The 25,299-nt window shown below is 37.9% G+C and overlaps 1 protein-coding gene across 2 annotated transcripts in view; it reads right to left on the reverse strand.

Annotated features, from left to right (window-relative positions):
- The window catches only part of PRKN (parkin RBR E3 ubiquitin protein ligase), a 732,034-nt gene that overhangs the window by 262,268 nt on the left and 444,467 nt on the right, over positions 1 to 25,299 (reverse strand). For both annotated transcript variants that reach the window (XM_065631599.1, XM_065631600.1), the window contains exon 7: positions 14,400 to 14,536. In XM_065631599.1, coding sequence (XP_065487671.1) covers positions 14,400 to 14,536 — 137 coding nt within the window. The remainder of the gene's footprint in view (positions 1 to 14,399; positions 14,537 to 25,299) is intronic.

Consider the following 25,299-nt stretch of genomic DNA (forward strand, 5'->3'; position numbering starts at 1 on the left):
CTGGGACTTAGAATTAAAAGCAGTGGAACAAAGGAGGAAAAACGCCTTCATGAGCTTCGTCTAGTACATGAAATACACTACTATGATCTCTCAGTATTTGGATAGTACTACAATGTATGATGGGTTTAAATTACTTTTGAATACAATGTGTTTTGAATACAATGTATTTCTGAGGTTAGGATGTATTCCCAAATATGCTGTAGAAATGCAGGGAAAATGTGTTTATTTAGAAATAATAAAGCAGTTCAGTGAATCAGTCCATCCTGATGACACCGATGCTATCTAGCTATAAGTTTGATGCATGAAAATTCCTCTGTCCAGGAAATTGTGCAAGTCCACACATAAACATAAGTATTTGAGTACCAACCAACTGGGTTAACCATGTGCTGCTAATTATGCATGTTCCTGTGCACTGCAGACAAGCAATATTCCTTCATTTGGTGAAGGACTGAAACTAAGCAGCAGCATACCCAGAATTTTCTGAAAAGAGGGAAACAAAGGAGTGAGCTACAGGTTACTTGCAATAAGGGCAATGAGTAAAAGGTCGGGGAGTCATAGGTTACCCTAGGATGAAACAGCAATGGGGACAGAATGACACAAGAAATCTTTGTTAGAACTTCTTCCTTTTATTTACTGTGGATGTTATCCAACTGAGCACAAGAGATTAGTTGCTTTAGGGGGAGCATTTATTACAGGCATAATGTGGCTGTTTTGTCCTCAGCTTTTGGATGTTACTTCTGTGATGGGAAAAGAATTTCATGTAACACGCCCATAAATCCAGATGAAGTCAGGAGGAGGTAAGGAGGCTATGACTAGTTTTCCAAATCAACTCATTAAGATTCTTTTCTTGAACAAAATTCCACATTTGTTTTGATAAGGCAGATATTCTAAATGCCGATAGTATTTTGCATTTTTAGAAGTAAACCTTAATCTACTTTGTAAGAAAATGCAATGTCAAGAAATTGAGTCTTGACATGATTTTTCTTGACTAGATTTATTATTACGAAAATTCTACTTTTCACCAAATAGGATAAATATACCACTTGTCAATACTTGTGCCTTAAGCTATTTTCTGATGAAAATTATTAGTAGCTTTTTTCAAAAATAAAAACTAGTTTATCAGGTGGACTCCTGTAGCACTTAAAATACACAGCAAACCTGGAGTCACACCAAGTAAATACAGAATAGCTGCCATGATAGTCCATGGAAACTAGTTATAAATTCTTGAATAAAGGAAAAACCCCAGAGTGAAAAAAAGACACCCTCAAATTGAGAGAGGGAAGAATATATACTAGTATAATAAATAATTCCCAATGGAATGACAGATACACTGTAAAATATTACTTATTTTAATTCTGACAGATATATCTCAGCCATTCAGTTCTCTTGCTAGTAACTAATTATGGTCAAAGTATGCAATTCATTATTCATACTATTGTAAGAGAAAACTGTCACATACAATGCAAAGACACTATGTAGTTTCTGACCTTAACTGTGTTCTGGCTTTTAGCAACTGCTGACTAGAGTTCATCTGATTCATTAGTGGTCTCAAAGCTCCCTATTCAGATGTTGTGACATCTACAAATACAGCTGACGGAACTTCGCTGCTCATTTTCCCATTCCAAACAGCAGACAGCTATGTTAAAGCAGAAGAATGTTTGATACCTTTATAGAAATACTGGAGCACAGGATAGAAAACTAGACAAACCACTGCATTTGCCAATAATGTATTTTTGTGTTCTCTTGGTTTGGTATTTTGAGGTGTGTGGAGTGGGTTTTTTTTTAAATTCTAACATTCTCAAGCAAAACAGGTCTGTATGGAAAGTCATAAAATTCACACTACTCACCTCAGGGGCTAGAATGACTTCCTTCACAAATAAATAATTAGGCAGATTTGCAAAACACACATTATTTTCCCAAGTGACTGGAACGGCTCCAAGCGATTAAATACATAATTAGGTAGTTTTTCTAAAATGCTCATTATTTACCTGAGAGTCTCATCACAGACTCTCTGGTAAATACTGTCTCCCTGCTAGCAGTTATTACCAAAAACGCCTCCATAATTTCCAGCCTTCCTCCAGCAGTGATATAAACGGAGGATATTACTTGGGGCAATGGATCATGAAAAACAAAATCTGACTGTGCCAGGCAGCCGATTTAACTGACAAGCTGAGCTTCCTTTGCACCTGGCATTGCACTCTTTCATAACGGAAATACAATAGAAAGCAAACAAAAGGACTTTTCTTGGTACTTTAGTTTGTGTTTTAGCTGGCCAGAAACCTGCTGAAGGCTGTGCCTATGTGTGCTCATGTGCATGCATGGATATGGAAGAAAAGACAAAGAAATAAATCCCAAACTCTTATTCACTCTTATTCTCTTATTTGCTGTTTTTCTACCTGATCAGGATAATGAAGGAAACATCACGTGTTAGTGACAAAACAAATCAGCAAGCCCTCCAGCCCCACGCTCCATCTGACACAGGATTTGCTTTCCCATGCATCTGTCTTCAACCAAGTTATCACAGGGGACCAGCCTTAATCTGCAAATCCTCCCATCGCCTCTCTCTAGGTGACACACAGTCCCAGCGTCAGGCGTGCAACAAGTGAATGTGAATATTCCTGCTCATGATTCACTGGTTGGTGTCTAGGCTGAGCATAGAGAGACGGGAAAGCAAAAGGTCAGGCATTAAGACCAAGCTGTCTCACCTGTGCAGCCAAGGGACAAAACCAAATGCCCATTTCCTAGTGATCGCAGACAATAAAAGTGACCCTCAGAAGTGACCCCTTTACATTGCTCCACCTCCAGAGTCAATTTTTATTACACCTTTATCTGCCCAGAGGCCTCACTGCTTTGTGGTCCTTACAGAAGAGATCAGGAGTGACTGGAATCTCAATTAGAAAACAGAGGGCAGGAGGAGACAGCAAAGCATGACAAGGTGAGGGAGAGAAAAAAAAAATGAAAGGAGAAATGAAGAGCAAGAGTAAAAGAGATGGAAAAGAATCAGAGAGTGACCCAGTAACATTTGGGGATCAGCAAATAAGGCAACAAAGATGGGCCAACAACAAAGGGAATGGCAGTGAAGGACAGAGCAGAAAATATTTTGCCTCTCAGAAAGAAGGAAAAAAAGGAAAAAGAAATTGTGAAAAGAAATAATGTAGAATGAGGATATGCTTAATTCTTGGAGCTGGGAGGTGACAAGAGAAAGAAAGAAATCAGAACAACTAAGCAGGAGACTTTTACTGTGCATACCTTTCTCATATCCAGAAAGATGTTTAATTCGTCTGTTCTTTAACACCTTCAACTAGGCTGTTCATGTTTTACACATACATAAAATGAATTCACAGTCATAACAAATATCTTAAACAGGGGTGGGAATTTCTTCGGAATTCTAATTTGATGTTTACACAATAAAATTCTGCCCTGGATATTTTTCCCATTTCAGTGAAAGCCATAAGAGCAAACATGTTTTTGAAGCATCGGCGAGTGTCTCGTGCAGTGTGAGCCACAAAGCTGCAGGTGGAGTAGCTGAGATGTGCGCCACATGGTGACAACTGCACACTTTGCCAGATCATTGCTTTTATAGCAGGTGCCTCAATTTTTACGAGGTTTAAAAAGAGACATCTAGGGCAAAGGGGAACAGAGAAGCTTAGAAAACAGGTACTGACAGACAGCTGGTGGGTGACTCTGCAAGCACACTAGGATGCTACAGGATGCTCTCAGTTTCAAATATAATTGTTCCCACAACTTTCTGACCTCTGTTACAAATAAATAGATTATAGGATGCATCCGGGTGTTTCAGTCTAGGCCTGTTCAAGGCACATAATGCGTAACATCCCACATCTTACGTAATCTTATGAATGTTGCTGTATTACTGTTGAAATTTATCCATGAGCATTTGCAGTAAGCAAAGTATGCAAAGATATCAACAGGGAATGTTTGAATACTGCTCGAACTAAAATTCTTAGTGAAGGATGCAGAGTCTGACAAATGTCACTTCCATGAGCATTTCAGTAATGAGAAAGTCTTATAATAAAAGAGCCTCCCTCACCCTCATTTTCAAGCCATTTAAACAATGCGTAAGCAAAAGATAAGTTCTACTGTCATCCTCCACTAACTGTATCTCTTTTGCCTTTTACCCTCTACCTTGGCTATAAATCTCATTGAATGGTATACTAAGAAAGTTCCTTTTTAGGTGTCTCTGATTCTCCCCAGCCATGTTATTCACCTAAACTCTGCAAATTGCAATGTTAGTGTCCTTACACATATTTAAAGGTCAATATATACAATATTGCAGTAAATATATGGATTTTAAATTGTTCTGACAGATCCTATTGTCCTGTTACTTTCATTGAAATAATAAGGCTACACTGGTTTTAAAAGTGGAAAATGAAACATAAACATTTCTAAACTAGCCCAAAACTACCAGGCATTAAAGTAAAAAAAGCTAACTGTAAGTCTCTGAATAATTCCCTTACAAGACCTTACTAAGACTCACCATCTGCTTAAACACATGTATTTTTACCTTAAAGAATCTAGACTTATTTTCAAATGGGACTACTCTGTTATCATAGGCTTAGCAAATCTGTATCAGCAATAGCTTGACCGTTTAGTGTCGTCAAATGGCAACAGGCTGTGACCCTGCATTCCAAACTTACTTGGAGCATTATCTCTTCCCACGATCCTCTCTTCAGTGCCATTTCTCCATCTTCTCTCTCTGTGCAACGGCAGTTCCAAACCATCCAGCAAAAGAACCCCAAACAAATCTTAAGCATATAGATTGCAATTGCAATATCCAAGGACCAATTCTTGAAATTGTCCTATGGCATCAAATTCCAAGGAGAACAGTGAAGTGGGATACTTCAGTCAATGCCCAATTTATCACACCAGCTTGGAGACGGACACAGTGTGATGTGCAGATGTTCAGATTTCATAAACCTTTTATTTTGTAGTTAGTATGAAAGGACCCTGATAAAAGCACTGCAGATTGCATCTCAGTAGCATTTCATCAGTGCAAATGACACCATGTTATTCCACCCTTGCTTCTGATTTCTACAAAGTGCTCCAACTACGAAGAGGAGGTTTGATTTCCACGCTTACATGATCCTTTTCTGCATTCTTAGGGAAGGAAACAAGGCTACCAACCAACAGTAGGTGACATGATGGCTTTTGTAACGTGAACACAGATTCCTTAGGGACCAGAATGAGAACACTAAGTTATTGCATATGGACCTTTCATCCGTCACCAACCTCAGTCACCACTATACTGGACTGTATTTGACCCAGATACAGAAAGAAAATCTCTTCTAAATCATCCACCTCATCTCCTTTCCCCCATCTCTTTCTTTTCTTGAAATACATTTCTGGGAAAATAGAATTTATTGAGATGCAGTCTGAACCAGGTTACTTTTTATAACCCTCACTTGCATGTACATTATGCAATCATTCGACACATCTGCTATATCAAGAATAAATCTGATTTAAGGGTTTTAATAAGAACTTGCATCAATAAATTATAACAGATTGGTGATTAGTAGTATTATTTATATGCAATATTTTTGTACCCCTTATAATGCTGATGTCTGCTTCACAGGGATTAATTATTTTCATAATTTTGTCTAAGTAGTAATATAGAAAATGTCAAAAAGAAAATTAGATTTTCACTTTCCAGGCACAGAAATTTAATTAAAGCCAACTCCTTGGTGAAGGGGAATGTCCTTAGCTGGTTCTGTGATGTGGCAGTGGCTCTACATGCCGCCATGTGGGAGACCAAGGCTCACAAAGTGACTCAGGGAATATTAATCACCAGGCTTCAGAGACAAAACACATGCTGAATGTGCCACAGTTGGTCCCGGCAGGTTATTTATGTAGTATATAAGGTAGCAGACAGTAATGATTTCATTAAAAGGCTGCTACTTGTACAGCCCACCTCAGAGATGGCGCTATACTGAAAGAGACCCTTTTCTCAGATAAAAACTGATCCATTAGGAAATCTCTAATTATGCAGGCATGAAAGGTCAGCTTCCCCTCATGCTGCTCTAAAAGCCTAAATAAACACCCCAAGTACATCCCAGCTGTAAAAATTAGCATCTTCTACAGTCCGTTGGACATTTTTAGGACAAACACTCAGGTGTCTCCAGTCTGTGGAAGAACAGTCAACATATAAGCCGCTGAACTACTGTCATTGAAAACTAAATTCTCAGCCTCACCAAAATGTAAGGAAAGCTGGAGGCATTATTTTCTTGTTTAACCCACCCTCCCTCTTTAGATTTTTTTTTCTTTCATTCCTTAAATAGTCACAAGGACTTCTCCTTAATGCACTGCCTCTTTTGCCTCTCAGTTCCTTCCCTTCATTACTCCTCCCTATTCCCTGTATATCATTCCTTCTATTTATCTCCATTATCCCTATCTTTCACCAAGAATCTTCCTCATTAACATTAACTGCCCACATACTAGAATGGGAGCACTAAGCAAGGCCATTCAGAACTTCTAAGCACCATCCAGTAACAACAGAATCTAATCCTGGTTCAAAGTGAATTTTCAGCCATGAATGAACACAGAAGTTTCTCATTCAGAAGCTGATCCTTCTTTCTTAAAAATACGCTTTTCTGGGGAAGATAGACTTCAAGGAGACACAGCCAAAATCATTGTACTCGCTATAACAGCACTTACATGAGATGAATTAGAAAATAGTTTGAATTAAAAACGTATTCAAGCAGTTGAGGGTAAAGTTGATGACTAACAAGACTCTATTACTTGATTTTATTGTTCATGTAGGTTATGATTTTTCCCAATCAGATGGCAGCTTAAGAGTTGCCAACCATACACCACATCAAGTGACTATTATAAGATAAATCAATATGGGCAGAAACACTTTCCTTCAGAACAAATACCTTTCCAAAGTCAAAGCCACAGCTCTCACTGACTCCAGTTGAGGCAAAATTCACCTCCACTTCAGCCAGACATACAAATGATGAAAGATGGATACGACCCCCACATACGCTTCTGCCACTGCTTCAGTATGTCTATTTTACAGTGACCTTGGACATATTATTTTATAGGACAAGAAGTCTGCTTTGAAAGTTCATTCCTAGTTGCTCTTAAAGCCAATTAATTTCTAAGCAAGGTTTTTTTCATTATCTCTTGTCCTTCATTATTTTTAACTAAAACAAGTCTATGTACACTGTCATCTCCATGCAGTTTAAAAATTAAATCTATTGCAACAGAAGAACTAGTAAGAGATGAGGGAGAAAAATACCTATGGTAAAATATCTTGTGCTGAATTTAATTACGGCAAGTCAGATTTTTGTGAGGATCACATAGTATGATTTCCCCGTAGTTGTTCCCAGAGGAGAATCCAATGCCTGCCTCAAATATATCATGGGATCAAGCTCTGCTTGTTCTATAGATTTTGAGTCTGTTTAGATATGGAGTTGGAAATCTGCTGCAATGGAAACAGAGCACAGACTTGAGGGAACAAACCTCAGCTGTTGCTGCTTGAACTTCAGTCAACATTGAAAATGGAAATGAAGGAGCTGTTGTGACTTCTAACCAACGTCCTTTGAGCTAGCCTCATGTGCTTGTGCTGGTAAAGGGACACAAAAACTCACTTGATACACTGTTGGTTCATGTTTATTTTATGCCCACAGTGAGAGGAGAACACAAAAAACCACAAAAAGTTACTCAGGAAACTGCTGCAAATTGAATTAACTCTTCAGAGTAAAAATCTGTTTATATGCTTTTGGTTCCCTTCACTGTGAAAGTCTGGTTGGAATAAACTTCCAATTACTTGACTGAGGTCAGGTTTGCTTCACCTGCTAGACCCGGGTATAAAGCAATCTAGCTGTATTATCTGATAAGCTTCCAACAATTTTTAAAAATAATAGGGGAAGTGCATGATCTTTTGTCAAGGAGGCTCCCTCCTCCAAGGTGCTGTACAGAGCTATGGCACTTGTTCAGTGCACGGTCTTAAAGAAAAAAATCATTACTCATCTTAGCATACTGACCAAGAGTTTGTAGAAAGGTAGAAGAAGAGAAATTAGAGGAATCTACTTTTAAAACACCTCAGCAGTGAAAAAGAAGCAATACGCTTATGGGAAAAGCACTATAATGAGACCGGCTGCACCTGGGTTCCAACACAAACTCAGCCAGTGATCTCTTGTGTAACCTCTACGTGACTTGTTGCTTTTGCTTCTCATCGCATGTTTTACCTACTTACATGATAAGCACAAAGGGACTGACATTGCCTCTTACTAAGAAATATATACAACTAAGTCAATGGAATATGTTCAAACTACCATAACATGAATAATAAAATAGCTGTAATAGTATGAATAAGAAGAAGGAAAATAATCCCTAGTAAATATTTATTCTGCTCATAACACACAGGAAAGATATGGTCAGAATTAATGAGTAGGCTGAAAATCTACATTACTCTTATATAGGAAAATGATGTAAGGTTCACTGTTCATGAAACCGATGCATGTGTATAGTAGCTTGTATAATCTGCTTTTTATGAAAAACTTTTTGGAATTGACAGGAAGAAAAGGGTTTCCTCCTCTGTAATGCTCTTCACCAATGCAGTCCTTGCATTCCCTCTGCAGAAGAACTATCCAGCATCTCCTTGGGGAGAATGAAAAGCAGCAGCTTAGTGGGTATACAATCTCTCTTTAGACTAGATAGCAGCCATGGGAAATTAATGATAGAAAGAGTCTAGGAAAGAGGGAAAAACAAAAGTGTATTATTGCCAAATGCCCTTCCAAAAGATGGTCATGTACCCCTTTAAAAATATAAATAGAAAACATGGTCTCATATCTGCATTTTCCCTGTCACAGGCAATGCCGGAAAAAGAAAAATACAACTAGAACTGACTCCTCAAATGCTCTGAAAACTGTAATTGCTTGTTTATTAATTCTGCAGAGTGGAAAAAAATCTCTTCTAAAATGTACAATATATAAAAAATAAAAAGGATTTCTCCAGGGTCTTACGCTTGCTTCTGTACACTCAGATTTCATACCATTAAGAAATTACAAAAAGTTTATAGTTGTCAAGAATTCAACATTCCCTACATATTAAACTTAAGGAGCACTTTGAAAAACTTTCTAAAGCTGCAAATGCGTGTGCTTTAAATCCCTTTTATTTTATTCCTCTAATAATCACTGCCATTTCCTGCATTCTCTGATTTCCTAAGTTACATCAAATATTTTTAAGCAGGGTTATTGGAGAACAGAGATTTCAGAAACTGTTAAAATATTGAGGCTTCACACCAGTTAAATCTTATTTCTTGTACCAGCTGGTGCACTCTTCCATTTTAGGCCCCACTAAACTATGCCTGCTTCCTCATCACATTCTTGAGAAGGCACTGTTCATAGATCACTGACCTTCACTTTAAAACACCTTGCACACACATGCCTCCCTAAATTTAATAGCGATTTTGTCTGTAACAAAAAAGATTCAAACACACTATTTGGAGTGATCAAATCAAATATAGTTTTTGTCCTCCCTTTCACTTGCAAACTTGGCTTAGGCTACCTGTTTATTCTCCCCTTTTCCTTTTGGGTACTACAATTTTGAAAGAAGATTCAGAGATTCACCACCACATTGATACCTCTCATATGAAAAATAACATAATGTTATTACACAAACAGCATGTAATGGGGATAAAAAATTTAATCTTAATATATATACCTCCTTAATCTTCCCCCAGAAGCCTTCTTTCAATGGAACATGGCTCCTAAGGCAATTTATTATATTTAAAGCTTTAGTCCTTTTTTATTAGCATTTCCACACACAAACTGGTGGTAATTTCACTTATTTGTTTATATATCTGTGTGGTAAAATCAGATTACTTCCAGATTCAATAGTGTTTTACAGTCGTCAGAACTGCATCTTTTATCCGGATTCCTTTAAAACACATCATGCATATGATTACTCGTAAGAAATAAAGTAATGCAAAGACGTTTTTGCAAAGTGCCTACAGCAGTGTTAAACCTTGCCTTTCCTTGGCCTCACTGACTTTTCTTCTACGAAAGATCTGTGGAAGCTTATTTTACCCTGGGGACCAAGACCCATAATGCTGTAACGCTATTTTTAAAATGAAATGGTGTTCATAGGAACAGTGTGTGTTTAAATGGGGTAATACTTTGTATATTTGTATACAATTCCTGCTTTGAGGTAATGCCATGAGATTCTTTGCCCTGCACAGTAACTAAATAACCATAAATGATCTTTCATGCATATGCAAATCTATCCCCCTAAGCACCTTATTAATTATTTCAAAGATACTTGGAGGTCACTACTCATGGAAATTTCTACGCATGAAGCCTCATTAATACAAGACACCATACGGAGAGATGGGATAGATTTTTGTCGCCATTAACAAGGGCAGAGAAAGTATAATCTGTAACGTTTAGGTTTTTTATTTTAATGACCAATGAAATCCAGCCATCTCCTATCTATAAGTCCTTGCTCTGAGCCGATACAGCGGGTTTGAATCACGGGGCTGCTGCCACGCAACTCTGAACAGCTAATCCTATCAATGCACCAGTTACTGTGCTCAGAGCTCTGGTCCTCAGCGCTGGCTGCTCTCAGCTGGAGTGGCGCTGCCTGGCACTAGATTAGCACCGAAGCACTAAGGAATTCATTTTGTTCTTCCAAAAATCACAGCAATGACACATTTTGTGTTGGAACAAAGGGAAGCTATGGCATTATCAAGGTGAGATACCATAGCTCATCAGCTGAGATGATAGCCTTCTTTTGAACACATATTATCTCTGCTTAATGAGGCCATGGAACAGAAATCAAAGAAAAGCAAGGATATAACCACACAAAATACCAGAATGCAATGACAAAATGCATCTTCTGGTATACCTGTGCCAGGAAGCAAGAAATTAAACACACTTGAGAAGCACTGTTTATCTGGAGTCCCTAGACCCTTTCCGGCTCAAGTTATCACACACATGTGATAACACTGATCTCGTCTGTCACAGTGACCCTTTGCTGTAGCATTTCCTGTTTATTTTTATTCTGTTGTGTGTGCGGTGCTTTCATCTCTAGATTGATCCAATAAAAGACATTAAAAACTTGCTATGTTGGTACATTCCCTTGATAAAAATCAGGAACAGTGAGTCAAATGTTAATGGAAACTGCAGGCTATGTTCATTATGTTATCTCTATTTTTGAAAAACACTAGAATGAACAGAGCTAATTGGAAGTGCAAACAATTTAAATAGGCTTAATTACAAAACCAAACCCTCCTGTACAGTTCTAGGGCAATGTGTGCACATATGCCTTGAAGATATGAGCTATTTTTTAAGTAAATCCATCCTTACATGAAAACGGAAAAGTAAAATAAGTTTTACAAAGTCTGAACTCAGAACATTAGTATTTTCTGTTCATGACACCATAAATACTACTTCAGCATTAGTCTGTGATGTTTAAAAATACATGTATTGATACAGACTGTTTTGATATGTCTGTGCAATCTGGTCACCTACCATAATGAAAGCTGCTGGATTCACACCTATGAAGGACTAAAACTGAACAATAAGTGAGAGTGGGTTTGCAACTCAGGCATTCCTTTTCTTCACAGTTATATGCAACTCAGCCTCATGACTTTCTCAGAGGACAAAAAATAGTCATCAGTTCCTAACTCAAACATAACCTAATTCTAGAAACAGCCTAATTTCTTGCATACCAGGAAGTCAGGTTCAGGTAGCTGCAAAAATGAACCAGCAAAGTTACAACAGGACTGACTAGATTCTTCATGTTGCAAAGCAGTCTGACAGATAATGCTAACGAATACTTTTATTGATACAGAACTGATAACAGAACAAAGCAAATGGATGGAGGTAGCAATCAGTTTGAGGTTTAAATGGAATATTGTTTAAAATTGCTGAATACTCAGAGACTGTGACTGAGAACCTCTCCAGCACAAAACATGCCAGCACAGTATAATGTCAATACTTCTTAGAGACAATCAGGCTGTCTCAGAGCAAGCAGCATGTTGCCTAAGACAGCACCATACACCACTGTGCAGAGCTACCAGCGCAGGTCCTGAAACAGTATTCGCCTGGTCAGTCCTCATCAGCCTACCAGAAGTGTCAAAGAGCCCGCCCTATGTGCTGTACTGACACAACTATACTTCCCTTCAGCAATGTGATTCAGGTCTAGCTCAAGAACCTCAGTACTGTGCAGCACCGCACTGCAGCACGCCTAAACCATGCACTGCCCTGGCACAGGGCAGCACCTCCGCAGAAATTTTTCTGAGAAACATTCTTACTAACTGGAGAACAGAGAGAAAAGTATTGCAATTGTGTTATTATTATGACTACTACTCTTAGTACTACTTTTATGTATAGTATTTTGAAAACGATTTTCTGATCTGGGGAGTTCTGAAACTTTAGATTAGCAATATTTTAGCATTTCCATATTTAGCTATTTTAACTTAAAGTTAACACTTAGAGTGTAACACAGCTGAGGCTAGATTGGCAGCAGTAGCTGCTTTTCTATTCCCACAGCCAAACCCTGTCTCACTTGGAACAGTACAAGTACCTTCATCCTTTGTGCAGCCTTTATGGTATCCCTTTTTAGGCCAAGCCTATGTCTTCCTCACCTCTCAAACACTGAAATTGCATGCCTGAACATTTCAGCTCTGTCTTCTAGCATTTTCTCCTCAACACGTCCCTACTCTGCTTCTACTGCTCAATTCCCATAGCGTTTGACACACAGAAGAGAGAAAAAGACTGGCTTGCTACTGCCAGCCAGGGCTAAAAACTTCTGAAAACTTAGTCTCCTCTCTGAGAAAGAAAAAGGACAGATAAAAGTTCTGAACTGAACAACTGGAGTTGCAAGATATATGGAAAAATCCTAATACAAGTTTTGTAAAGCATGACTAGCAATGGGTTTACAGACACAAGAGGTGGAAGGGCCTTTACTTTAACATAACAGCCTGAACTGGAAAAAGCTCTGTGGCACTGGCCATGGCTGCGAGGAGACCCACAGGAGAGGAGAAAGATGAGTTGCCTGCTGCACCACTGGGATACCTGATTAACCTAAGGAGCTGACAGGAGAACGGGGAAGAGAACTGATAAATGGGGAGGAAAAACAACAACAACGAAAGAATGGATTAATCTTGAGTAGCTGATCAATTTGTGTGGGAGCAGAAAATGGATTAACTTTTGGAGCAGCAAGTCGGGAAGCTGAGAGTACAGACTGACCACATAGTACTACAGTAACGTCAAGGTCAAGGAAAGAGCACTGGGTAGAAAGCTCCTGTTAGGTTCCTCATGACACAACATTAAACAACATTAAAAAGTGTTTTGTGCAGTATCACATCAGGGTGCAAATGCAGCAACAGAGCAAATTGTCGGGGGGAGGGGCGGAAGTAAATTGAGACCTGGCGAGATAGCACATAAACAGTAGTTCTAGTAAAATGTGAACTGATGACCATTGCTAGATTGATCCTGAAGCAATTAAAAATAAATAATTTTAAATGGTTCTTACTACTATGCTTTCAATATCTTCAAGGCACATGCTTACATTAAGTAAATCCTTCTATAAGGTAAGAAATTCTGTCAATTTTTGTCAATTTTTCTACCATCTAGTGATTTGAAACTTATTTGTCAGTTGCTCAGGTAATCAGGCAAATCTATCTTCTATGCAGCTTCTAGTATGGTAGAGAATTATTCTTGTATCACTATACCGTACTTGTGACAAACACATATGCACATATGCAAATTTAGCAACAGAAAAAATAAATTCTAATATATTTATTCACAGCAAAATTTTTGAGAATTTTGCGGTGCATGTGCCCGTGTAATTGAATCAATTCTCAAACACATCTTCCAGATTCAGTGTAAGCCTCTGTTTAGTTAAGTCAAGCTTTGTTTCCTACTCAAGTGAAACAGATAATTTATCCATCTTCTCAGGGTGATCTACATTTCATGCAATGAGATGACAAGTAGTAGCAATAACTTCATCAACAGGAAGGCTACTTGAAATTCCTGTTGCAGTCCTTTTTTATCAGTACTTGTAGACAGGCCGAGAAAGTTAGCAATTTACTTAATTTGAAAGCGGAAATGTGGAGGTCAAGGTGGCTTTTTTTTTAAACTAGAGTGTAATGCTATCATCTGTTAGCACTTCATGATTATATAATACTAATGTGAAGAAAGTATGCATTTGCTTTTAAAAGAAAAGCCCTTTGGAATCCAGTTAATTCTCCAATTCACATGCTCAGCAAGAACCACTTTAATATTGAAATATTTTCTCCATGAAATGAAATGACTCCTACAAAACCAATACAATTCCACAGATATACTCAAACCCAATAGGTGATAAGAAAAAAATCTTGCCCTGAAATAAAAATCACATAAATTTTTAAAAAGAAAATCAGCTAAACATACCTACACAAGGGAGGGAATAGCCAAACTCCGGGTCATGGATGAACTGACGGTCATTCAGCATAGTCACACAGTACAAATGGAAACAGTCTAAGCAAATGACATGGCGATGCATGCACTGGAACACAAGCACAGGACTCCTGTTAAAAACAAAACAGTGAAAATTCTGAACAAGGACTGGATCGAACTTTGTTTCAAACTTCTAATTTTATAATAATTTTTCATTACTAGTACACAAGTTCATTATGTACCTCAAGTGAGAACTTCCCTGACATTTTGCAGCACTTTTTAAAAGAGGAGGTTTCTAACATGAATCAGATTCAAGGAAAAGAAATAAGTTTTTACAGAAAGCTGAAATTTTACTGAAAACTGGAACCTAAAGCAAGAAAATGCTTTAGTAACAGAAATCTTTTGTATGAGGTGAGGTAAGACCATATATGATAAAACATCAAATGGTGGTAGGTAGGATTAAACTGAAATGTGACCAGCTAGGAAAGCTTTGTAAGGACCACCCTGTGCCTTCACCCTCTCAAGGCAGCCCTTAGAACTCTACTGAGAGGGCATTTCCTCAGTAATAATGAGCAAAATAATTCACCTTCTGGTCACAGGTATGGGATTCAATTTGGGAACAAGATATCTAAACTTCAGTGCTACATTTAAATACCTACCCGCACACTAAGTGAGAAATTCCCACTATAGTCAACACACTCAGTGGAGGCTGGAGCTGATCAGCCTCCAGGTACCTGCATTAGGGTGAGCTGAATAACCCACTTGGCTCCACTGTCTGCATGGACTAAAGCTCCACAGACCACTGCAGGACCACACATGGGGACATCTACATGGAGACAGCTAAATACGGGTATCCCAAGCTTGGCAGGATACTTGTGGAGATGAAGAGAGGAAACACTTGAAATAAGAGAGGACAAAGAGTTTGACTCCTGAGCTGGCCTTGTGCTCAGAAACATTCCAGCGGTGGCCACAGCAAGGAGGGGCAGCAGCTCCCGAAATCCTGCTCAGGACCAGTACACCGGTGGTGGGAGAAAAAATGAGTAATATAGGAAATATACATACACATGAAATGTGTCTTCACTGCAGGAACACAGTGATAAACCTAGTGGGTTTGCTCTAAGTTAACTTCTGCTAACTCCCGATATACATACCTTAACTGTCAATTCCAAAAGAACGATTGTGGCCCGTCTGATAGAGTTATGTGCTCTGTAAGTGTTACGCAATACTGCTTTCTTATTCCTTCTGCTTGAGGAGTATTACCAACCCCAAGTATAAAAATTAGAAAAATAAAGAGAGAGATAAGTTGGAAAGAACAGTGAGATTCCCATTTAAACGTGAACTACTTTACTCCTTTATTTGTGTGTGGGAAAACACAACTAGAAATGGGTTAAATGCTACATTTTTTTAGTAACTAGGAAGAAGGCAATTATTTAAAAAAATAAAAGAAGGAATTCTCACGTATTCGCTGTAGTCCATGAGACAGGTATTAAAATAAAACATCAAATACAGCAGGACTTGTGATTAAATCATTAGAGTTAGCAATACTGCTAGAGCTTCTATAAAGCCTGCTAGACCATGCTTTGAAAATCTACTGAAACAGTAAATCACCAAGCCCCCCATGGGGGAATACAACTGCAAAATATAATCAAGAATAATTTCAGACCCTGTATATACGTATTTAATCTTCCGTGAAAATATGCTTTAGAGTTGCGCATACTATAGAGTTCATGGCAGTGTGTTGGTATCCCCAAAAATATAAACTCTGTGTTTTAGGGATTTTGTTGAATAAAGCAGCTTAAAAATGGAATTAAATAAAACCTCCCCATTACTAATCCTTATTAGTTGCCCACTTGCTGTTCTGAAGGTAACAAATAACAATTTTAAAAAAACCACTGTAAGGCAAAATGAGAAGTTGATCTGTATCATGTTAGGTCTGGAGAGTCCCAAAATCATCACAGAGAGCTGGAGGAGCAGTTATCTCGTCCCTGTGGTGCAAAAGTCCCCATGGCTCAGCAGCCAAATGTAACCTTAAGAAAAACACCCCAAAGTTCTCTTCATGAAATGCACATATAATCAAATTTGCCTATAGCTTTAATGCAAATCTCTCTTTTAGGGTGAACTGCTCATTTTTATTGCTTCAGTATCTGAGTATCTTTTCAGTTCAATGGGAAGCTTCCTGGATCTAAATTCACACCTCTCTGACCTTCATTTCAAAGACATATGTGTGAGGAGAGATCCACAACAGAAAGCCATCAAAAGTCAAATTTCTTAAAAAATCTTGGCCAGAAATGATAATGACATTATTAATACTTCCACCTAAACTTATATGAAACCAAGACTAACAGCACTTGATTATGGAAATGAACTACTACAATCAGTTACTAAGGTAAGTAATTTTGTGATAATCAATTTTGCTTCCTAAGATATTACAACTGTTTGAAATCAAACTATTTCTCCAGAAGGGGCACAGCCATATATGTTCACATTTAAACTACATCTTTAGGAACAACATTAATGTTAAAATGTGTCATCTTTTAACACTGTCAAACTGACAGGCAATGCATACAATCTAGATATAAATCTGGGTTCTGTGTCACAGAACACAAGCTCAGCTTTCACAGATATTACACTGTCCACTAATTTTGCAGCCCACAGTATCTGTGTTGTAAGGCTTTGAGAAACCCAATCTATATGCAATGCAGCTTTATCCAAATACATCCGGCATTGGAACAGTCACTATGTTCCAACATTTGCAGATTTTGTATCAAAAGAAAGCACTTCAGTTTAAAAGAGATATAACAGTTTTGTTCCTGAGATCAGTAAAGATGAAGATGAAGAGATTATGTTCATGGTGCCTGAGTGAAGCTAGTAAATACTCATTTAGGATAACCCCAAGAGTTATTAATAGAAGCCTTGCTTGAACCAAACACAATTTAGTTTAGAAAGGAGTATTATGAAAGTAAAAAAAAATTGCCATATAGTGTAACGAGGGCCATTGCTCAATCTAACATAACAGTCTAGTAATGTAAATCTGATGTATATTTTAGAAGGTATTTCATAGGTTCCATTTACATAATGTTTGGCTGAATTAGAGGCTTCATGAGAATAATATATAAGAAAAATGTTTCTCACAGCAAGGGATAAATTGGTCCTTTTTGTTCGCCAATTAGGAATGTAACCACTTTCAAAAATTGAAAATCCAACGTTACAATGCATCACAGAAAATTTCCATAATAAGTCACTCGCTCCTGTGCTCTGATTCCTTTTCATTAGAATTTTTATCAGCATGCATTTACTTAAATGAAAAAGAAAGGAGAACCTAAATGTTTCTGCTTCATGTTATTACTGTTGGATAACTGTGCGGCACAACAACAGCACGGCTGGAAGCACTATCTGGTCTGTGCGCTCTTTCCACCTTCTCCTAACTGAGAAGCCACAAGACACAGATAATTCTCAGACAGACTACAACAGTATACTGGCTAAATAAAGGTATGAAGACTTGATCTTGTTTAGATAAGAAGCCCACTGGGAAATAAATTGTTCTAGTATATCCCAAAATCTCATTATGGTTATTAATGTACTGAAAGTGAGTCCAATGGCTATGAGTGTGAGGGGCTACTCAGCGGAAGGAATTATTTGCAGATGTAACCATGGATTAACTGATATATCTTTCAATGCCTACTGAAGAAAAATGTGGGGCAATTTGTCCCTCATTTGGTCTTTATCCTTCATATTTTGAAAAAAGCTTAACTGAGTAAAGGTTAAACAGCATACCACATACATTGGTTCATTATTTTTTAGAAAATGTGAGTAGTCACACTCTGAAGCAACTTGCAGCAAGGAATGTATCTAAGCCTGTAGAGATCTGTGAAAAAACATGTTGGACAAAACTGTGAAACACCCTTGAGGTCATTTCTAGGTGACAGTTGGATTTTTCTCACCTCAGTCTCAAAATCTTCACCCAACAATAATAAAAAAACATAGCAGATGTCTATAAGGCTGCCTTGCTGGGATTACAGTCAGTAAAGCAAAAATAGACATTTGGGATTCATTTCTGTGCAGTAAATAAATCTGAATGCACACAGCTATATCACAGCCTTTAACCTCAACTATGAGTTATATATTTATCATAACACACTTCTGCATTTCTAATACTTTTTCTCATTTTGTCAATCATCCTCTACCTCAAAGAGCTTTCTAAATAAGTACCATGAAATCATGTAATTTATAAATGGATCTCTATGCTATTCCAAAATGAATCTTTGTTAATTCATAAGTCAGATCGATAAGCACCATCCAAGAAAAGATGAATCACTGAATAAAATGTGTAAAAAAAAAATATGGAAAACATACACTTAGGTGACACAGACACTACAGGCACTTTCCTATTTCATAAAAAAATAAAGTAATTAAACAGAAATACTGTCCTTGACTAGCACTTGATCAGTTTTGGCTCTACCCTTGTAGCAGAACAAAATTACAATGCCTAAATAAGCTAAATTATTAATCCATCATACAGCTTCCTCCTAGAACTGTGTGTAGGAAGAGTATAGTCTTCTAATTCATACAAAGCTGGTGCCACATCTGGTTTTCCTGCCTATTGCATACAGTCCACAGTCCCATTCAAAACTATTTAAAGAATTGCCTGCTTATAATGCTTTAAGTGCATGATTTTCTTACTATGAAAATTCTTCTAAATACTTCCAGTTAGAGTAGATCATCAAAATCTATAGAAACTTGCTACTATTTATATAAAATATAAATATAGAAAATTACCACAGCAATTTCTGTTTTAGAACTGAGGCAGTCTGGAGGAAAGTATAGAAACAAATCCTGTCTTTAAATGAGCAATATGTTATTAGAGGTAAATAGAAATAGACCCAGCAATTGCAGACAACCTGTAAGTGACAATGCAAGCACCTAAATATTTAGACAAGGGTAGGCATTTGAAATGGGTATCAAGACCTTACAAGAGAAGAGAAACAATTATAAAGCACTAAGAAATAAATCTCCTTGATATGACTTTGCAGACAAGAAACCATCTTTCTTGGACTTTTAGGAACACACAAAAAGTACATACCTGCTTTCCCCTTCCTATTGGGTGAAAATAAATCTTTACATAGACTGTGGCAATTAAAAAAACCGGTATATATAAATACAGTATTCTCAAAAAACTGACATGTTAAATCCACTAGAAAAAAACAAAACCAAAACCCCCCCCCCCCACACAAAAAAACCCCACTCCAAAAACACACACAAAAAAACCCAAACTGGTTTTGTATCTTTGATCACTTGCCACACAATGTGTCAAAGGTCATAAAGTGAAGGTTATGAACAGCATGAGACATCACTGTGTGAGCTTAAATTTTCTGGCTGTGCTTCTGTGTAAAAATGTATTCTGACCCACAGTCATTAAAGGGGCATTGGCAAGTGAAATCTGACCTACTTTATCCTCTCTTATGTTACATGTTTTCTTCTAAAATGTGCTTTCATGTTTCTTATTTCTGTTAGAAAGCAGCACCAAGAGGCCAGAACCCAGGAACAGCCTGACAGTAATAAACCAGAATATAAGAGGGAAGAACAGGCACAGTTAAAATTAGTGCACATGATGGCAAGTGCTCTTTTCAGCAGGGCTCCTGTTATCTCTGCTGTTTTTTCTCATGCTGTGGAAGTGACACACATTATTGCCTGTTAAATCCGTGATCACCGTGGCAGGCAACACCATTGGCCTCCTAAGGACACAGATAAGGGAATTCTATGTTACATGAACTGGTACATTCGTATTGGCACCCGGTGTTAAACAGTGCTATGCCTGCTTACTTAGACATGTCTTGTCTGAGCTCCATGTTCAGACATGATAACCACCCTTAGCACTAACAGATGAATCTTATGATATCAAGGAACAGACAGTGCTTAGGTTGGAGAAGAAACTTTTCCTGTAATCTATCAGACTAGCTGTCTACAGAGCTCTTCTGCACAGCAAATAACTGATAAATCAGCCATGCTTTGAAAGGAGATCAGTAGAACCTGCTCGTTTTCCTTCACCTATGCTTTTAAAACCTCAGTAATGCTCCACTGGAGAAAAAAGAAAAAGACCTCGGTAATGGAAGCAAAAGATGACAAATGTAAACAAAGGCAGCAGCTCATAAACTGCCCTGACCTGAGCTCTGATGCCACTTGACAGTGGGAATATAAGAACAACCAAGAGGACAGTGTAAGTGTGCAGTAATGTCTTTGCTTTTCACAGGCCATGGGGGACTTTGCAAAGATGTGGTTCTTCAGAGCTTGGGGACCCTTGGATATTGCCCTGCTCTACTCCTCCCAGCAAGCTCCTGGGAGCTCAAGAACTGCCCTGACATCAGGCTCACCATGATTTTTAACATATTTATGGAACTGTGCTCAGTAGCATACCAGAAGTAACACCATAATCATCAGTAGGAACACAGAAGGAATGACAGAGCAGCCTCCTTAAATATTAACTCAGAATCTTTGTCATTTACTGTGCACCAGTTCCTCCATACTGTCTCCTTTGCATGCAATGACCTCCTAGAGCTAATGTCACTTGTACCCTCAGCTTTTGCCACTGAAGGGCAGCAAATGCTTCTTTCACCCTCCCCTGGATGCAAGCGGGCTCACAGCTGACGTCCCTCTCTCCTGAGGCAGCAGCCAGCCTTCAGCAGCACAGGCACTGCTGCACATCACGGGCAGTTCACACCAGCCGCACACTCCATTTTGCCCAAAGAGCATCCTTGTCACAGGCCCCTAACTTTCTGGTTAGAGACACTCGGCTCTCACAGAGAAGAGACATACAGTCAGAAATCAGTCTAGTTTGGTTTTCAGAAAAAAATATAAATTATATCAGTGAGGTAACTGATGATGTTGGGAGAATGATGGGATATCATGATAAGAGGATGAAGGGCTAACTCCACCTGCACAAGCGGCACCGTGTGATCCTTCAGTAATTAAAGATGAATAAAGAAAAAAAAGTCAAAGTGCCTTTGTACCCTACTGGCCTCTTATTTCCCTGACTGGTTTCTGAGGATCCCATTAATTTCTTCCATGGATTTAAACTTCATTTAGTCTTACTCCCTACATCAGTGCTGGTAAAATTAACATTGTCAGCAAAAGTTCTTATATCACTGGAATGCAACTGCCTATGCTGTTAAATATTAGAAAGGGTCCTGGCATGGTTTTAGGCTTGCCAAATAGCAATGTCCCAAATAGCTCCTGGCACGGTCGAGGGCATGTGTGGTCTCCAACAGGCAACAGCAAACTGCATGTGGCCACCCTGCTTTAAAAATTAAGAGAGTTTAATAGTATAGATTAGCTTTATTCTAGGACCCTGCTTTTAATACCAGGGTTACTGAATTATTCTCTGTTGCCTTATTCTTAGACTCACACCTCCATTGCCCAAACCCAACCTACTGAGATAGCCTGTGAATCATGTTGTCTATAAATACAAAACACAGAAGAAAAGTTTCACAAGATGCAAGACAAGGCCGAATCGTATCCTCTTTTTGCCTTCTTGTGGATGCTGAAATCCCTGGAAAGACACAGGAGGAAAAGAATATTGGACATCATCTTAAGGGACACTGTCACATTACCCTCTTCATTCCCTGGGACTCCAGGAGGGACTGGGACTGTTGGATACAGCATGTTTCCAGTATGAAAATTTCAATTATTCCCTTCCAGTTAACTTTGAAAATACACCCTGGTGCATTAACTTAAAGATCGTGTTCCTTAACATGTACAGAAGAAAACAAGTCTGGAAAAGAAGATAAGGTAGAGAAGGGGGGAAGAGGAAAGAAAGATGTAAGAGAGAACAGGAGATAGAATGACATGTTAAGTGCATTTACTCCCAAAGAATTATCTTTTACCACCTTAACATTATGTTTTATGCTTTTTCTCATCTTTATTTTCAAATATGAATATTCAAATTATATGTTCATCCAAACAATAACTTGAGGGCTTCCCATTAAATGAGTCTTCAGTCTCAACCAAAGATACGATTATCTTATACACAAAAACACCCTCAAGTTATTTGTTATAATAAAGAGATTTCTTTATAAAAAAACACTTTTTTGACCTCCTCAACATCATTACAATTTTGAGACAATATTTCACCCTTTCCTCCTCAAGGCAAATACTTTAGCATAAACATAAAGGTGCAGTTATCTGAGAACACCTCCTACATCAGCACCCCCACTCAAAGGGAGAAGAGTGAGCCTTGGGCTAGCAAGTCTCATTGAACTCATTCCAACTTGGTAGATTGCAAGGGTACAAAGCAGTTAATTCCCCTTAACAGTCTGAAGAAAATAGTTTGCAATATCCACCAGACAATTGTATTAGCAGTGAGAATGGCTTGTTTATGTCATTTTTCCATATTGCTTACAACCACTATCATAAGATATTCATATGGTGATTATTTTTTTTCTGATCTTGTTATGGCCCTTATCACAAGTGTGGAATTTAGATGCCTAACATGCACACAGCTCTATGTTTAAATTTCTTAATTTGCCTCCTCCACCTTTTTCCCTACATGTCAACTTCTATTACATAGAAGAGTAAATGGAACCAAATTTCTAATAAATAATAGATAATTTTATGTGCCTCTTTTCTGCTTTGTCTCAGCACACATATTCATTGTTTTTGTACTGCCTAATTGGAGGCTGCCTGGTCCTCTTTGTGCCTGTCCTTTGAAGGAATTACAGTATGTATTAGGACTCAGGTAATCTACTGTACAGGAGTACTCAGGATGTTCTCCCTTTTGCCCACCTGACCTAATAATCTGTCTAACACTTGGGAAAACTGACATTCACCCCCATATTATAATATGACTTTGTATTTCTCTAGGATCCTTCAGTTCCAAATCTTGATACCCAAATGATGCATGGAGTACAGTGAAAGACAGTAATAAATAGGCCTGTGTGAAATTTATTGGACTTTTAAATGTACTGAATATTGTAGGAATGGAAGCAAGAGTATTCGCAATATTGCTTTTGAATATCACCTCTGACAATCCTGTGGAAGCTGTGATTCTAACATGAACTGTCTTCTGAAAGAAGACATATTCCAAGAAAAATATCATGGTGGCCATTTCTTCTGTTCTTCAAGCAGACCAGGTTTTTAGTTAATGAAATAGTAATACAGTATTCACATAAATGTCACAGAACTTACTTGAAGACACTTATTGGAAAAAGAGTGTGCATGAAAGGGTATGTATCTTGGGAACTCTCATTAATACTTATTTTTGCCCATCTTTCCCTTATTTTGACAAGGCAGTAGAGTTCCTCCCTCACACTTAGCTAGTTACGTGGTCTGACACATGGGCAGGGAAGGATGTATGGCTTTCTGATCTTACCCCCTCCCTTGTCCTGGTTGAAGGGCTTGCTCAAAGAGAAGGATGCAGCAAGCAAGCTCTGCAGCTTTCTCAATGGGGATGTAACAGCCATAATTGTCAGCACTAATGAATCCTTTTGACTTCTCATATTTATCTACAGCTTTCCCAGAACACATAGATCATTCCCACTGAGACTATTCATATTCACTCTTCCGTTAAACTCTCTCTCTGATAAAGGAAGTAATCTGGCCTTGGGAAAGAAGGACAGGTTATAGGTGGAAACTTGATATGTAACTCAGTAATTTCTGAGAAAAACTAAGACAAATAAATTAAGAAATATTAACAGGCATTTAGTAAGGTAAGTTTTCCTCTGCCTTCAGTTACCTGTTGGCAACTCCCTCAACAAACCATACTTACTGTGTATGAGCTAGGGTTCGGATTATAGTCTAGCTAACAGGAAAAAAAAAAGGAAGAGTAAAAAGAATAAGGAACTAGAACGGAAAACAAGCAAAACAAAATTTTAATGAACTCAATCAAACATTTAACAAGTGAAATAATATCAAGGAGGTGTCTTGCAATCATTTGGCTAACATCATTATTTAGCTTAATGGCCCATCTATATTCATCCACTGGCTGATGAAAATATAAACAACACACAGAAATCTTTCATTACAAATGGTGAATTTCTTCCATTACAATGGTGAAGAGAGTATACTTGTACGGGCGGGCCCAAGATCTGCCTTATCTCTAAGAAAATGTACACCATAAAAATGTGTCCAAGGAATATGTTCAGACTGTGACAAAACTCTTCCCTCTCCTTCTTTTGCTCAGGGAACAAAAAGAGATATATTATTTCTCAAACCACATTGACAAAGCAAACAAACAAGTGAGTCTCAGCTAATTCAAAATGTAGGACAAAATAATTAACATTTCCCAAAATAAACGTTTCTGAAGCTCCTGCATTTTCTTTGTTGCAAATTATAGAGCAGCATCTGAAATAAACGGTAACCTCACCTTATTTAAAATGGTGTTTACCAATGTTCATTGGAAATTAGATCACTAATCAATCCCTACCTCTTGCTTTTAAGTAAAAAATTCAAATTATTGTACTTTTTCTTATCAGTTTAAATATTATATATGAAAACTGTACTCCAAGCTATATCTTTTCCCCTTAAAATTTACTTTAAGGTTTTAAAGTTTCACTTAAAGATTTTACACTCAAGTTTTTTAAAATTAGTGTTGCTCAAAAGACACAGGATATGTACCTACTTTAAAAAAAAAAGCCCAGGACATAGGAGAATGGCATGATTGGATTTTGGTTTTTAATTTAGATGCTATGTAGAAATAACCTCTGGGATTAAGATTGCGCATGGTTAAAAATAAAAACTTTTTAGGATGTTAGTAATCAAGCCTGTAGATTCTGTCAGTTAAAATAAGGAAAAAAACTAGAACACACAAAAAACCCCCCAGATTCCCCACCTCAAATCTCCGCACTGCATCACCTTCAGATAGAAAACACTTAGAGATGCTTTGGAAAAAGATCCTTTTAAGTTA

Source organism: Caloenas nicobarica, chromosome 3, assembly GCF_036013445.1.
Source record: "Caloenas nicobarica isolate bCalNic1 chromosome 3, bCalNic1.hap1, whole genome shotgun sequence".
NCBI classification, from domain to species: Eukaryota; Metazoa; Chordata; class Aves; order Columbiformes; family Columbidae; genus Caloenas; species Caloenas nicobarica.